This window comes from Pseudomyrmex gracilis, unplaced genomic scaffold (genome assembly GCF_002006095.1).
Source record: "Pseudomyrmex gracilis isolate BER0280 unplaced genomic scaffold, ASM200609v1 scaffold_781, whole genome shotgun sequence".
In the NCBI taxonomy this organism is placed as follows: Eukaryota; Metazoa; Arthropoda; class Insecta; order Hymenoptera; family Formicidae; genus Pseudomyrmex; species Pseudomyrmex gracilis.
Window position 1 is genome coordinate 1 of NW_018021365.1, and position 16,349 is coordinate 16,349.

Sequence of the window (16,349 nt, forward strand, 5' to 3'; positions counted from 1 at the left end):
CAAAAAATCATGAAAAACTCAATCCTCATGACAGCTCCGGTGTTTTAGCGCCGTTTACTCCCACTACCCACTTTTCACCAATCAACGCTCGGTGTCAAAGCGCCGGTGTCTGTATGAGGATCCAGCCTTACGCGTTGAAACGCGAAAAATAACAATGCATGGGATCGCACCCTAGTGGGTCTCCATCGAGAGTAATCGCGAAAGCAAAAGTGCTGCACGGAGTACATCGAGGAGAATCTTGGAGTTAAGAGATTTTGCTTTTCTAGGTTAGAAATCATTTTGTTTATACGCAAATAGTTGCGATATTGTTTGTCGCAAACATTTGCATTCATTATTTGTACATCTACGGTTTGCATTAAAATTCAATTCTACTCGAGAAAATTGCATAATTTATATTTTTGTTTTACAACATAAGTTTTACTATAGTCCAAAACTGTATAATGAGTATATAATTTGTATCGGAACAGTGTGTTTTCAAGGTTCGATTTTTAGTGTTAAATTTGAACATCATCCTGCAACAACACCTGAAAGCTAGTTTCCGCGTGAACTAACTCGTCACCCACAACTTTTGAATGCATCAGGCGGGGAACAGAAGAATAGCGTTTGAGCTTATAAGAGCGGTAAGTGTGTGTATGTGTTGTACAAGATGAGCGATTCACGCTTTATCTATATTCGCGACTTAACTGCGCGGTCAGTGTTAAAGTAATTAACTTTAGGCTAGATATTGGTACAACGCGGTGCATTAAATGCGTGAATAAAGTAGTAACTTTTCTATATGCAGAGACCATCTAATTATATCTAATATGCCTCAGTCACTTCGTTCATAAATATTTGTGTATTTTTTATAACCGAGGAAAAAAAAATTGAGGCAAATCCGTCGCTTTCTTGGAAACTTATGTATGTAATATCGTAATCAGATCTACACAACGTTCGTATGTTGTAAATCGCAAGCTGCGTGAGAATAGATTTTTGTTTTCGTGCTGAAGGCGTCAATTACATTTTTCTGACTTATTAAATGTAGGACATAGATAAACCAATGCCGCACGAAAGTGAGTTAAGTATCTGAATGCAGTCGCATGATACTCATATATAATAGATATAACAATAATATTTTGCGAACTACGAGACATGGAAATTCTATAAAAGCGCGGTTATTTTTCCCGCCATGGGGAATATAAAATAATGTTAAAAGACCCAATGAGATATTCGACAAAAAGTATTTAAAACGATCAAAGGTCTTTTGTAGAAAACAATGCAAAATACGAAGTTTTTTGGGAGAACGGACACTAGAGGAAAAAGACTCTAAGGCCGTTCTTTATTTATTATCTGCGAGACGATATGAGTTTTTCACAAAGGTGTCTCTTTCTCGTGTTCCGCAGTTATAATTAATATTGCGCTCGGAATTTTAGGAAAATTTTAACAAAAAAACATATTCTATGCCGAAGTATCTTAAGAACCAAACAAAAAAGAGAAAATTGAAGAAATAAAACTAGGTATTCAGAGTATAAGAATTGAACGTAGTAAGTGTTCAGCTGACAATAATATCCGAATCTTATCATCTATTAATTATCAGTTATTATGTTATTACGTCGTGTTTAGTTTTTAGAAGAGGAAGTTCTGAATGATGACGTCTTGAGAATTTAAGCCATCAGATTGAACGTTTTGAATTCGTTCATTTATAGCGAGATATCGATAAACGAATCCTTTTTCAAAGAGATAACAAAATCGGACACAATCTGTGTGAGAAGCGAGCTACTTTACACGTCTTCTACAACCGCTAAGCAAGTGCAATATTATCGGCAACGGAAATCGCGTGTACAAACCAACGTTGCAACGCGATTCTTGCGTCATTCATGCGCATTTTTCAATCATGCGTTGTGTTTTTGCTGGTATTGTCCGACGATGATTTGCCGCGTAAGCGGTTTTGATTAAAAGAACAAGTATAATAAACGCGCGGGTTTTTTGCGCGAAAATAAAATAATATTTAAAAAAAACGAGTTTCTAATTAATTCAGTCTTTCAGAAGGAAGTCTCATTAAAATACTTATTACGCTATATGCAGCAACTTTGTATCTTATTCTGTTTATATGTTTATTTCGCTCTGTAAATAGAGTATGTTTTCTCACAAAACGTTTTGGCAACTGTCACAGGATACCTTACCTACCGGCGCATTGCAGTATCTTTGAGCGATCCCAATAGATCGCGACCTCTTTTCCGACCGACGGGAAATACTTCCGCGAATTCATTTCCCGATCACGATGCTTCTCAGAAATCTTTCTGCGAGAAGGATAATCGAGAACCTTGAGGGTAATCGACGGTGATATCTTCATACCTGCACGCTGTTTCTCGCTAAATACTTGTGACCAACGCGCGCACGTAACAAAAAATTACGCAATGTAACGCCGGATGGATTACCGCGATTTGCATAGTAGGTTGGATGCAGTCGTCGACCAAAGCCAGAGCGGTGGATAGATAGCCGTCAGCTGGCCCGTTAAATACGAGAGCGTGTGTAAAACGACCTTGCGGTTTGTTGAGAAACAAAATACGCGAGACGCCTGAGAAATGACTGTCGCGAGGCGGTCGCTTTCGTTTCCGTGTGTTTTGTACTGCGTCAAAAGAGTCTTTTTCCCCATCATTCCCGTCAGAAAGCGTGAGTCGACGCGAACGACGTTTAACGTGCAATGTTCGCCGTACCTTCTTGGGAGACTATTTTGAGGTACATTTCCAATAATAGGCTATTTTATCTAGAAAAACAGATTTGCTAACCTCGCATCTTTGTTTGCGGGTATTTCAGATAGTGAACTTCAATTATGCTCGACAAATTAGAGGTGAAACTTGAAATTATGCTGATTATTTTTATCTAGAAAGATTGTTTCCGGTATTTTTTGTCCCTTTTTCTTCGGTACATTTAATGCGAGTGAGTGCGCGCACGCACATCTTCTAATCTTATAAGATAGAAAGACAAATTGAGGGTCGTTACGCGATATAGAATTATAATAGAACCAACTTTACGATCAAGAAAAAGACACTGCTGACCCAAAACAGTATTTGATAAAAATCATTGTTACGCTGTGATCTCCGAACGTTCGCGATAATCCGAGACATTTTACAGCGCATTTATTTTCGTCTAATTCTCAACGTATGACAAGAATGTACAGATACTGTATTTTTAGGCCCGGGGATTTATGAAACTCACTTTTCGAGAGAGGCACGTAGGAACGATTAGCGAACGATTTTATCGCGATCTTTCGTGTTTTTAAAACGACCTTTAACTTATCTCGCGTGTACGTACGTATATCTACTTATTACTTGTATGCGACGATCGATCCTTTGCGCCCAAGAACTTGCACGAACGTGTGCAAGTTTCGCAAACGTGAGAAAAAAAAATGTGTCGCGATGTATTTTGCCGAAATACGTTGCTATTTTTTTCTCGCTGCTATATATTGTCTCATTGTTTTATCTCGCAATAAACACGTATCTGCCCGATCCACTCCAGAGAACGCGCAGGTAAGCGCAATTCAAGATGCGCCATTCGCGCGAACGATCCGAGACGATAATAAATTTGCACACGGTTTACCCAATCGAGGAAACGCGCGCCAAGTTTCGACACCGCGAAATCCAATTATATTCCTTCGTCGCAAATTGCATATTGCGGTGTTATTTTAAATCTTCCTCCTGAATAATCATTTTTCTTCCAAAAATCGTTTGACGTATTTGTAATAAAAACATCCGTATTTAATAAAATTTATCTTAAAATATATCTAAAATCTGTATTATAAAATTGATTATAAAATTAATTTTATTATAAAATTAACTTTATTAATGTAAAAGATGAAACAGTACAATCCGCTTGATTAAAAGAGAATACATAGAACTCCCTTTGGGCGTTACAAAATAATCCGAAAAGGTTAGGCTGTTTATTTTCTTGTTTTTAAATAGATCGGTCGCAGAATTTTTGTCTTTTCAAAATTCCGCAAAACATTTATATTCTTACAATCTCCTATTGTCAAATTTATTCCGAATAAATTCCGTAAGTAGAAGGTTGCCAAGACTTCTTTTTAAAATTCCGTAAACACAGCGTTCCCCCGTGTTCTTATAATATCCTTATTATTAAATTATTAATAATTATTATAATTATTAATTATTAAATTAATTATCTCCCAAATTTTGACTCTGTAAATGTTACAAATTCCTCTTCCGCTCCCACATTCTATTACATCGTGCACGCTAACCGCGATCACGCGTACGCAGAATGAAAATAACCTTGCACGATCGCGTTTACCCAAGCGAGATCGTGTTTTGACGAAAGAATTTTAACAATGGAGATCGTGAATCGGTCACCAGTAGAGACGCCCGGTGATACTCGTATGCGGCAAAAAGCGGGATCTCTCGGTTGCGTCGCGCACGCCGCGCCTCCTCGCACGGCGCAGCCAGCTGCAGTGTGTGGTTAGTACGCGAATTCGCGTACGACGTAGTGGGGCACATTATCCGCGAGAGGGTGTCGCGAGTCGTGGCGAGGCAGGTCACGGGCTGGAGCGGATCATCAGCCATGGAACACAGGCGCGCCGAACGCTGAAACGGTTAGGTCGCAAGCGGTGTCCGCGGTGCGGTGTTCGTTGTTTCGGTCTCGAGTTCTGTGGTGTTGTTCGGCATCTCTCTCTTCCGTGCCACCGCGTCCGTATTTCTGTCTTTGTCTCGTCCCGTTCCCGCGCTTTTGTTTCTCTCTTTCTCTTGCCTGGTCCCGCGAGGTACTCCAAGAGTATCCGAAGGAAGCAAGAAGAGAGCAGCTCGCGCGACAAAAGGGGACGGCGGTGCGAGAAACTTGACTGAAATCAGGGAGGGAAAAGAAGGGACGCACAGACGCGTTGTTCTCTCGTTCGTCGGTGGTGTACAATGCGATGCTGATGATACGTGCGCTTATATAATTACCTGCCGTCGGTGTATACGAGTATACATATATATATACACAATTACGCGTGCAAACAATATCCGGACGGTGTAATTGTGCGTCGGCAGTTTTCTTTGGTACGTATACGATACATAGAGAGCAGAGTAGCACATATATATGACACATTGCATGTTACATGATGCACGGTCTTCCCTCCCCTTCTTTCTTCCTCTTCTCCGTCTCCCTCTCCGCGTCCCACTTCTCTTTCACTCTCTCTCTCATCGCGCGCGCTCTCGCCCTCTCGCTTCTCCACCCGGTGCATATCTTCCGTCTCGCTCTTTCTCTCGCACTGACAGCTTGTTCGATTCTCTGCTGCCGGGTCACTAGCGCGTTTTCCCGGGGCTATTCAAAACAAGGCCAAACCGTCTGTAGGCCAGCCGTCTGTAGGCCTGCCGTGAAAAAACCACCCCAACTACCACCGATGGTTCAGTAGCCGTTAAAAAAAAAAAGAAAAAAAAACCGATAGTCAGATAATTGGCGTTTCTGGCGGAACTCCGAAATTCCACTCTCCTCCCTCTTGTCTTCCCCTTCCCCTTCCCCTTTACTTTCGCATTCTCTTCATTTGCTTCTCATTTCTCGTTTTTTTTTTTGTTCTTTCTCTTTAGCTATCTTCGTTTTTGTTGACAACGGAAAAGACCTCGGCTTTGGTTCAAACGTGCGACGATATAACGACAACTACAATTGGCGCTTTCGTGTAAACATCGTCTAGTACGCGGAAATTTTTTCCTCTCCCTTCTCGTACGCCTGTCTAGGCGTTTGTGAATGAATCGGAACTCCGCGCGTTGCTCTCTCTCTATCTCTCTATCTCTCTCTCTCTCTCTCTCTCTCTCTTTCTTCTCTTCACTTCTCTTCTCTTCTCTTCTCTTCCCTTCCTCTCTCCCCTTCTATGTCTTTCGGCCGATTTATGAATTCGCGCGACGGCAACTCAATGAAATCCAACGTAAGCTCCGACACATGCTGCCTGCTCTTGTGTCGAATGTTTCTAGACCAAAGAGAAACGTGCACACGCAGTCCCGTTTCATTAGCGTTCTTTCTCACATCGACTCCTTGCAAGGTTTTTATACCGATCGTTCCCAACAACGACGATTTTTCTAGATGCGTGCGCCTAGAAGATTGAAAAATGGAGAAATTACACTTGTGTGCGATATTTTTCTTGCAATGATCAGACGATGTTTTTTTGATGAAAAAGAGTTTTAATTGTTAAATGTTGAAGAGTTTTGGAATAAGAAAAAAACTCCTTAAAGCGACAACAGACTTGTTAGAAGCGTTCAATTTTGTAGCGATTTAATTTTTGTTAGCTCATATGTAAAAGTTTTTTCGCGGTTATAAACTACTTATAACGTCCACTTTGATTTCTCACCAAGCTCTATGGTTCTGTTTTATCCTTACTTGCCTTTGTTTGTTTGTTTCTCATACACAGGTCTGCCATCAAAATAATTATTGCACATTTATTTTCTATTTATTTTGAGATTCCTTAGAAAAAAAAAGAAAGAAAGATGAAAGCATTCGAGAGCGCAGGCGGGTCTACAAACGCGGCGCTGCCGTACGGCGAAGAAGTAGTAATGATTTTGTTTATATTTTTTTTTGTATCTGCCGATGACCCCGTCGATGGTTGTTTCGCTGGATGCCAGTTGGAGTACACAACAACCGCAGACTCAATTGCTGGTGGAGGACCCGTCGGTCGCGCAGCAGGAGCAGCTGGAGCAGGAATCAGACCAACAACAAAACCCGCATCAAAGCCCCCCGTCATCTGTGGATTATTATATTACGGAGAAACCGCGAATCATCATGACAGACCAACGGGGAGACGAACGAGCTCAAAACAAACAATCACCACTGCAATCGCAGCAACAATCGCATGATCAGACGCATCAACAGGGTACAGGAGAGCAACAGCAACAAGCTTACCAACAATCGGCGGCACAGTCCGGCAACAATCAGGGAATCAGGATTAAAGAAGAGCCAAGAACGAATCTGATTATCAATTACCTTCCACAAAATATGAACGAAAAAGAATTGTATAGTCTGTTCGTGACGATTGGTCCTGTCGAGTCTTGCAGAGTTATGAAAGATTACAAGGTATGGATTTTTTTCGATTTTTATATTTCTATTATTTTATATTATTATTTATTTATATTACATATTTACATTTATTTATTTCTATTTAAATTACGTTTTAGTTGTTTTTTTTTATGTAAGGAAAAAATCAGGTTATCAGTGACGTTGATAAGTAGATTAATTGTTTTTATTTAAACAGACTGGTTACAGTTACGGATTCGGTTTTGTCAACTATGCCAAGGCTGAAGACGCCGCGAAAGCGATAACCGCGCTGAACGGACTTCAAGTGCAGAATAAACGTTTGAAGGTATCGTTCGCACGTCCCTCAGGAGATGAAATCAAGGAGACTAATCTTTATGTCACCAACTTACCCCGGTGATTATCATTTTCCTCAAAATTTATGTAAAATTAATAATAATAATAATATATAACATTATACTATCGCGGTAAGATATTCGGATACATGTTGTGAAACTTGTCGGAATTGATTTGAATTTTTGTTGTTTCTTTTTCTCACGAAAGAAAAAGAAAACCGGGCAAAAAATCGAAATTGTTCCAAAGCGAAATGATCTGAGGAAAGAACACGGCATTTTTTTTTCAGAAATATCACCGAAAGTCAGATCGACGAGCTTTTCAGCAAGTACGGAAACATTGTACAGAAGAACATATTGAAGGATAAACTTACAGGCTTACCGAGAGGTGTAGCGTTTGTTAGGTAAATAATCAATTAGTTTCTACACGATAAGTAACACGGTTATTAATGTCGGTTTTTTTTTCTATGTTTCAAGTGTCACAAAAATGTCTTCTTTTATTCACACAAGTGTGTGACGCACGATATCGAAAATTGGAACAAATTCAAAACACATGTTCGCAACAATCATGCTATATCGTCGTTGCTCGACGAAGTGTCGTGCACATTCGTGCGCGCGTGTAAATTTTGCGTAAATTTCTTGCCAAAGTATTTCTATCGCAGCTCCTAGTTTCAATTACATAATTCTGACGCTCTCTTTAAAGTCTGACCTAGATAATTGCAAAACGTGTACGATCTAGAGATGTTAAAATTGTGGAAAATAGGTTGTTTCAAAATAACTTGCGTGTGCTTATCTATGCCAAACGGACGCAGAATTTTGTTGAAATAACTTTTGATATCTCTCGTGATTTAATTTCGTCGAGTTTGGAGAGAAGAGGACGATCAAAAAGAAAAATAAAGAAAAAATAACTGATTAATTTTGTTACAACGTTGTTGTGAAACTTTGAGAGTCTTGCGCACGAATCGTATTTTCATTCATTTTAATTTATTTCTGGATAGATTAAAAACAATTATACTTGAAATTTTTTTATCCAAAACTTCGTTATGCTCGATCATATTTCATATTCTTCGTGACATAGATTCGATAAGAGGGAAGAAGCGCAAGAAGCGATAAACCAACTTCACGGTACGGTACCAGAGGGTGGATCGGAGCCGCTTAGTGTAAAAATCGCTGAAGAACACGGAAAACAAAAAGCAGCATATTATGCAGGTTGGCAAGCGGGATATAATCAAAGTCGTGGTAAGTAATTTTTTTGTAAAGCATTACGGTAGTAATTTTTCAATCTCACAGCCTGGCAGTAGTAATCGATCGATCAAAAACGCGTTTTTTTCTCACGCGCGTTTTGTTTTTCGCGTTGAAATTCAAAATCCTCGAGGGAGAAAAAAAGCCACTAAAATCAAATTGCCACTACCAGGCGAAGCTTGCAATGCTTTTTTCTAGTTTTTTATACATATGATGTTATAATTTTAGCGATCTGAATTCATTTGCATCTCCAGTATGATTGTATGAAATACGAATCTAGTTTACTAATAGAGAAGCACTTTTGACGGAAACTCGATGTATTGTTCAATATCATACGATCATTTAATTTGATCCAAAAATTTTTCTATTTGCTTGAACAGAATAATTTTAATTTTATATTTTTCTCTATTTACTTTTTTTGTTATCTAATTTTTTCCATATATATATTTTTTTAACTACTTTTTTGTACATCTTACGTTTCGACTTTCCTAGTGTCTCGATATATCTCTCGGATTAGCAGTAGTAAATGAGTTTTGTATGCTACGCTTCTGCAGTGACACGTTTCTGTTACCACATTTACATCCGTCTTTTGCATTCACGAGACAACAGTCATCGATTTTCTTCCGTGACTCGATAAAATTTACTTTTTATTTTTTTAATTTGTTTTTTTTTTTTTTTTTTAGTTTTTTATTTTTTTTTATTTATAGGTAGACAAATATAATTGACTGGTTTGTTCAGTATTCTTTATAGATAAACATCATATTGTTTTTTTTTTTTTTTTTTTTTTTTTTTTTTTTTTTTTTTTTTTTTTTTTTTTTTGTTATGCTGTTTGTCTAACATTGAAATGTTTTGTCAGATAAGATGGCTGCAAAATCAGACCACCACCTAACGCGCTAAGCACCTTTTGTGTATACAAAGAACTAAGGACAGTTTACATTCTGATACGTAACACACATGACCATGTTAAAAAAAAAAGACGTTCAGAGAAAGATGTGAACGAATGGAGAGAGACGTTTTACGTGGTTTTTTCTAAAAATGGTGTTTTTCTTTTTTTTTTTTTTTTGCTACTTTTTCAAAATAATACGAGTACAACTCGACTGTGCATTAAAAAAAAGACTCCGCTCACGTTCAGGCGATTATTTAAAAAAATATTAAAAAATATTAAAAAACAGATGAAAACAACGGAATGCCGCTTTTTTGTACAATGCGATCGAGCAAGCAAGAATGTGATAAAAGTGTTTGTGTGTCCGGTGACATCTACGAATATCATTACGTATACGTACACGTATATATGCTAGTTTAATGGCGGCCGTTCTCTGCGATGTGTAACGAATAACTCACGGAAAAAACAACACATCTCGTCCGCCGCATGAAAAAACTAAACAAAAAATGGAAATGTTTATAAAAAATTTTCAGTTCTGGATTACCTGGACCGAATTACTTTACTGATATTTCACTGTCTTCTATTTTTTTTCTTTTTTTTTTTTCAAACTCTGCTGCTATTTGTTCGTTTTCCGCTTGTTACTTTGTTGTTAAAAGATTAAGATGAAAGTAACTTACCGTTGCCCGTATATGATGTTATTGAGCACACAGTATAGCTTTTTCCGCGTTCGCCGATATTATCAATATCATGTTCTATTATGGCTGATGCTGTTTGTGCTTTAGCGCGCGACTAAGGCGTTGTTTAAGTTTCTGTGTACAAAAGATTTTGTTGTATATATATATATATATATGAAATATATATATATAATATATTTATATACATATATTATTTCTTCAGCGAAATACATACTTTGTTTTTACAAACATATGTATATGTATCTCCTATTCTTCCTTCTGTTTGATTTTTCAGCAAAATCCAGAGCGAGTCGGGCAAATCATGTGTCACATAAAAAACGCTTTCAATTTTTATTATTATTATTCTTATTCTTCTTATTATTATTTTGAATAAGATTGTTCTTTCTTAAAATCTGTTGAATTAGCTGGCATATCTTGTTTTTTTTTTGTTTTTAGTTGCAAATTGATTTTGCAAATACCTCTTCAGTTTCAGGGTAATGTCTTGAAATCGCGAGAGAAAAACTTATCGAAAGACTCGCTCGCGAACGATGATTACGTTATTAGCAATTTGTCGCAATTATTATATTTCTATAGCTGTTGATTGATTTGACCACGTCTGTGCTTTAGTAAAAGAACGTCCAAGTGCATGATGCTATTGTTATATCCTTTTTATCGAGCCGTGTTGTGAGAGCGCGTCACACTTATTTAAAAAAAAAAAAAGTGAAATTTGTGTGAGAGTGACCTAATCAAATAACATTTTTATTTCTATGCTTGCCTCGACTCGTGAAGGAGAGCGTCTGTACCCGACGAGGAATAAATATCAGCGCTATGCTCATTATCTTTACTAAAAGGCGAAACAGCTGTTATTGTAGTTATCGTCGCCGTGGCGTTGTGTACATTCCGAGTAATATATATATATATAATATATATATATATATATAATATACATGCGCGCGCGCGGTTGTGTAATCAAAGGAAGGTCTGGCGATAGAGCGATTCGCGGGAATCGTGAAAAACGCGGTCGTATACAAGTCACAATGTGTTCCACTGATATGTAACTTATTGTTAGTGTGTAACTTCGAGAAACTCGACGCCGTGCGTTCATTAAAGGGATCTTAGGTCTTAGGTGACCGAAGTATTCGTTTAATTACTGAATCTCTTTTTTTCTTTTTTTTTTCTTTTTTTTCTTTTTTTTTTTCTTTTTTTTTTCTTTTTTTATCTTTTTTTCTCTTTTTTTTTTTTTGTCAAAATGCATACAAGAAAAATCGCATCAATCCCCACGTCGCGCCGTTATGACAATTAAGTCTCGATTTTTAACGCTTTTCAGTTGACGTCGAGAAAAATATAAGATTACTTGCTGTGTGTACTCGGAGAAATATAAATTATACATATAAATGTATAACTGTCGTCAATTTCGCTTCCGAGGAATTGAGCTTGATTTCGCTAGCGAATGTATTGAATGAAGTTGCGCGTATCGGAAGCTTGACGTTGATTTGACGTTTGCTCAAAAAACGATAGTGAGGATAATAAATCGCGTTTGTTCGACGCGTTCGAGTACTTTACACTGCGTAAGAATCTATACATCGTAATTTTAAGTCTGTCATATATATTTTTCGTTCTTAACATTATTAAGTGCGTAAGATCGTCGTCGCGCGAAAACGATTGAAACAATATCTCAACGCGCGATTGGATTAGATTATTGCGATTCATCTTTTGTTTGATTTTTTGATCCAAGACGCATACAACGATTTTTTTTTAAGACAAAAAAAACATACGATCGCGAGTCGATGTAGATCGATCTCGCGACAATGTGTGGAGAATAATGATAGTTTGTCGGAGCGGATTTTAAAAAAGCGTCTGTTGTAGCTAAACAAACAGGTGTCTAGTAGATTTGCGTGTAAGCACTGCGATCCATAGATTAAATGTTATTCGATAAAAAAAAACAAAAAAAACAAGCGTTTTTTCGTAGTAGCGCGCGGTCGACGCGTTTCCGAAGTTTATTCGGAAGTTAGCCGGGAAGAAAAGTATCCACACATATGCGTATTTCCGCTGCGGATACATTTAACTTATGTTCTCGGTGGCAATACGGAATATAAAAAGAAACGCAAGTGTCGCAAATGCTTTGCACTTTCGATTTTATATTATCGAGCTAGGCACATTATATCTATATTTCGCGTAAAAGAAATTGCGCTTGAATATACGTCCATTGTTGTCACGACTGCTGTTCTTGTCCAATTGCACGTTTTATGTTTTTCGTCAATTCAACGAAGTTTGAATTGTTTTCGAACAAAAGATTTATATAGACGAGCAGGTCCGGTAGATTTAATATAGATATTGTTTGTTGCGCGTCGCTGCTTTTTATCTCGAGGATGAACTGTCTGAAATATGTGTCTTGGAAATTGAAAGTTACGAATTGTCGATATATGCACAGCGCCACCGAGAGCGTTACGAATAGACTAGTCACTGATGTACGGTAGACAGGAATATTGTTCTCAATTCTCGTAGAGTAGAGAATATCGCGTCGGTGAAAAACATAAAAAAAAAAAAAAAACGATTATTCTCGCTGTTAGAAACTTTTGTCTCTTTCGCTCTTTAAAACGCGAATTAACGTTAAATAAATAGAACGAAAAACCGACGGCCGGAAAAAGGTGGATCCTAAGACCTAGGAAAAGTATATCTATATATACATATTATATCTCCTTCCATCCTCTCTGACAATCGTCCATCCTTTGTGGATTTTATCGCACTTTCATCCAATCGCGAAAGAAAACGAAACGCAGTCACATTTGGAGCGCAATGGCGATTTATTAATTTTTGCTTATATAATTCTAATATTTATAGACATAATTGAACAAACACTTTTTTACTTTTCCGTAAAATGTGATGATCTTTTGTATCGAGTAGCTGAGTAAAATAATTAAATATATTTATGTGATAAATAAGGTTGTAATATTAATACGATAGAACTCCGGTAATTTCGAGCGCACAGAGAGAGTACCCGATTCTTCCTAGAATTTGTGAAATTACTTTCTTACCGTTCCAGTTAGTGACTGACTGATAGCAAGAAACGAAAGATATATCTATATTTATCTGTTTCTTAGAATGGGGATAAACGCGTATTGCGAGTTGCGCAGTCACTCGAGATCGGGGAATAATCACTAGGGAACCTATTGGTTCGCCCCTAAATAAGAAGTCAAAATTGTGTGAATTGCTCGATATTACTGGAGTTCTATTATATTTTTAAGATATTTTTAAGATATGTACATATAGTTTTCATTTTGTTATATATTTATAGAATAAAAAATTGTTATATATATTATACATATTGTTACATTGTTATATGTTGAGTAGTTTTTATACTAGTGGCTGTAAAGATTTATAAAATTCGCACTGCCTGGTACAACGACGGTGTTTGTTATAGATTTTTTTCTTGCGAGTGTGATTTCTGCTTTTTATTAAAAAAAAAAAAAAGAAACAACGATCCGAAAATCTCGTTGTTTTTTGTGCCCTAATGTTTGATCGCGTTCCATTTTCTTTTTATCGTTGATCGCGTTAATGAGCGATAACGCCCTTTCGAGGTTTTTCTGCTCTTGACTGCTGTTCATTCGGTCTTGACGTGAATCCTTAATTGCGCTAATTAAGGAAAACATCGCGAAATAACATAGGAGTTCTCTGACGAGAGTTAATCGGATAATCAACGAACGCTCGAACGTTCGCGCGTATAGCGTCAACAGTTAAGAGCCGATACCTTTAAGTCACACAGCGCGATCGAAGATGCGATCCACCTTGCTCAAACGTAAGATATAGTTTAGACGCCTCCTCGTGAGAGAGGTGAGAAGCGGGCAAAATCGGAACTTTTTAGGAATTTAATATTGCGAATGCTCCGGCGTTTGACCTGCTTCGATTGCTGACCGATCGATCGTACGGCGAGTAGATGAACTACTTTTTTTTCCAAGCGCTAATGCGTTGTACGAAGTACGTATTGCGCGAAAGCATCGATTCGGAAAAAACACGCAGCAGAAATTCCAATACGTATTTTTTCTTTTTTCTGAATTGTATTGCTTGTTATTTCAACGACGCTTTAGTAGCAACCAATTCAACTAATATAAATGCAGTGTAACGTTTTTTGTTTTGTTTCTTTTTTTGTTTAATATATATATATATATATATTCGATAATCTATAATTATATTTCATAAATGTAATTTTAGATTGTTTAAATAATTTTTGACGATCAATCGGTCAACGAGTTAATACGTAATGTATTACGCAGAGCACGATCGCTGCAATATTACGATAAATAGATTCTATATTGTGGAAACTTAATCCGTAAGATAAACAAATTACCATAAGATGTCTTTCCATATTGTTTGCGCCATGGAGAACTCCCGTCGTTTTTCATCTTTCGGATCGTGTACACTCTGCGATATATGTGTACACACACTTATACACACATCGATACATTTTGATTGAAAGGAGTCGTGAATGCAGACATTTGAAGTGAAATATTTGTGATGTAAAAATATATTATCGAAACTTTTTGCATATATACTACATACATACATTATATATATATGTATACATATATAGTTTGCAACAAGACATTTATTTTCAAACGCAGTGATTGAATGATCGGAAATGCGACGCGAGATCTACGTGGCGTTGTAAATCCAAAGAGATACGAATGTAAATAGATTTAATTCTAAACTGTTAAGTAGTAAATGTAAGGTTTAACGGATCGAAGAATGTGCGAAATGGTTAATCCCGAAGTCCAGTAGTGCTAACGATGGCTGTGATAAGAATAAGGAAAATAACTAAGAAGAAGAATGCAAAAAGAAAAAGCAAAAAAACACTAACGAAAATCAGCAAAATTAGCGAAGCTTATCCTTCCTCTCTGCCGGGCTAATTTTTAAGATCGATTTTGGATTGATTTTTTGATCGCACACGGTGTCGATTTGGGCGTTTAAAGAGTAGTCCGAGTACGCATTTAATTTAACGATCAAAACGATATTTTAGAGACAAAAAGTGCTTGGCTTCAAAAAAGCATTTGTTAAAAAAATTACAATCTTGAAATGTTTGTAACACAAAAAGTCCTCGTATTACAAAAAACGTCATCGTACTAAGTGGCTTTCTTGAGGCTAAGCACACGAGTGGTTCTATTTAAAATATTCGATAAATATAAAAGAGTTATTTAGGTGATTTTAAAAAAACCTCACTCTATACATAAAAACATTATCTACGACCGAGAGATTTTACGTAGAAAAATCGCAAAACTATGCAATAAGAACTCTCAGCTTTTTTGTAGCGTATTGCCTTAGTCGATAATATATGCAATGTTAATTAGTGAAGTTAATTAATTAGTGATATGTAAAATCACATGAGGGACATTCAAAATTATTGTATTTTCTTTCCAAAGATTAAGTAAACGCTTTTGTAATTAATAGAGTTTTCCTAATAATTAAATTATTTCAATTATTCTGATTTATTTACTATTTGTTTAAATATTTTTATCATTCGTGAATTAATAACCGTTTAAATCTCTCTTACCTCGGTCTGCATTTCATTTCACTCTTGATTAGGATTAAATCTCGATCTTGCAGAGATTATTCCGTATTGGAAGAAAAAGCGATAGTTTTGAAAACCTCCCCTTCTCGAGAGGGAAGATTTGCCTTCTTTGGCCTCGGTTGAGAAAACCCCCGCGACATTCTCGATAAGATGTATCCGTCGTAGTTTTCTCTCTTGTTCACTATAAAATTTAAAGAAATTGTATTTATCGTATGTGTGTGTGTGTGTGTTTGTTGCAAATATACATACACATATGTACATACATGAATCTAAATTAGCACAAATTAATCAAACGTCAAACATTTGTTTGCAATAATACACGAATTATACACATGTACAAAATTACATACATATTACATAGCGATATAGAGAGAAACATGCAGACTATGACACACATTACCTATTGTAGCAGTTACAGATCAATGTTCGTATGTCGTGCGGATATTCGTATTTAAACATGTTAAATGTGAATCATTGTATCTCGACTGCCGCTTTTTGTGCTGATGAGATGTATATGTAAATTGATGAAAATCTTTTTAATTGGTAAATTTAAATTCTTTTTTTTCCCAGAAACAACACTTTCTCTCTCATATCCTTAATTATTTTTACAACATTAGAATTAAATGTCTAAAATCAGATGTTACGTTTGTTTGTTTGTTTTTTTTTTTTTT

General features: G+C 36.6%; 1 protein-coding gene across 10 annotated transcripts in view; it reads left to right on the forward strand.

The window, feature by feature from the left end:
* The first annotated feature begins 185 nt into the window (after positions 1-185).
* LOC109861484 (sex-lethal homolog) overlaps positions 186-16,349 on the forward strand; it is an 18,900-nt gene continuing 2,736 nt past the window's right edge. The window contains exons 1-7 of one of the 10 annotated variants that reach the window (XM_020441159.1): positions 186-266; positions 468-620; positions 6,368-7,026; positions 7,205-7,380; positions 7,607-7,720; positions 8,395-8,555; positions 10,905-10,978. In XM_020441159.1, the coding sequence (XP_020296748.1) occupies positions 6,544-7,026; positions 7,205-7,380; positions 7,607-7,720; positions 8,395-8,555; positions 10,905-10,963 (993 nt within the window). In that variant the 5' untranslated portion in view covers positions 186-266; positions 468-620; positions 6,368-6,543 and the 3' untranslated portion in view covers positions 10,964-10,978. Of the gene's footprint in view, positions 267-467; positions 621-2,364; positions 2,716-4,534; positions 5,025-6,367; positions 7,027-7,204; positions 7,381-7,606; positions 7,721-8,394; positions 8,556-9,414; positions 9,606-10,904; positions 10,979-16,349 lie in introns of those variants that run through there. The other 9 variants (XM_020441160.1, XM_020441151.1, XM_020441156.1 and 6 more) reach the window with 9 other exon arrangements.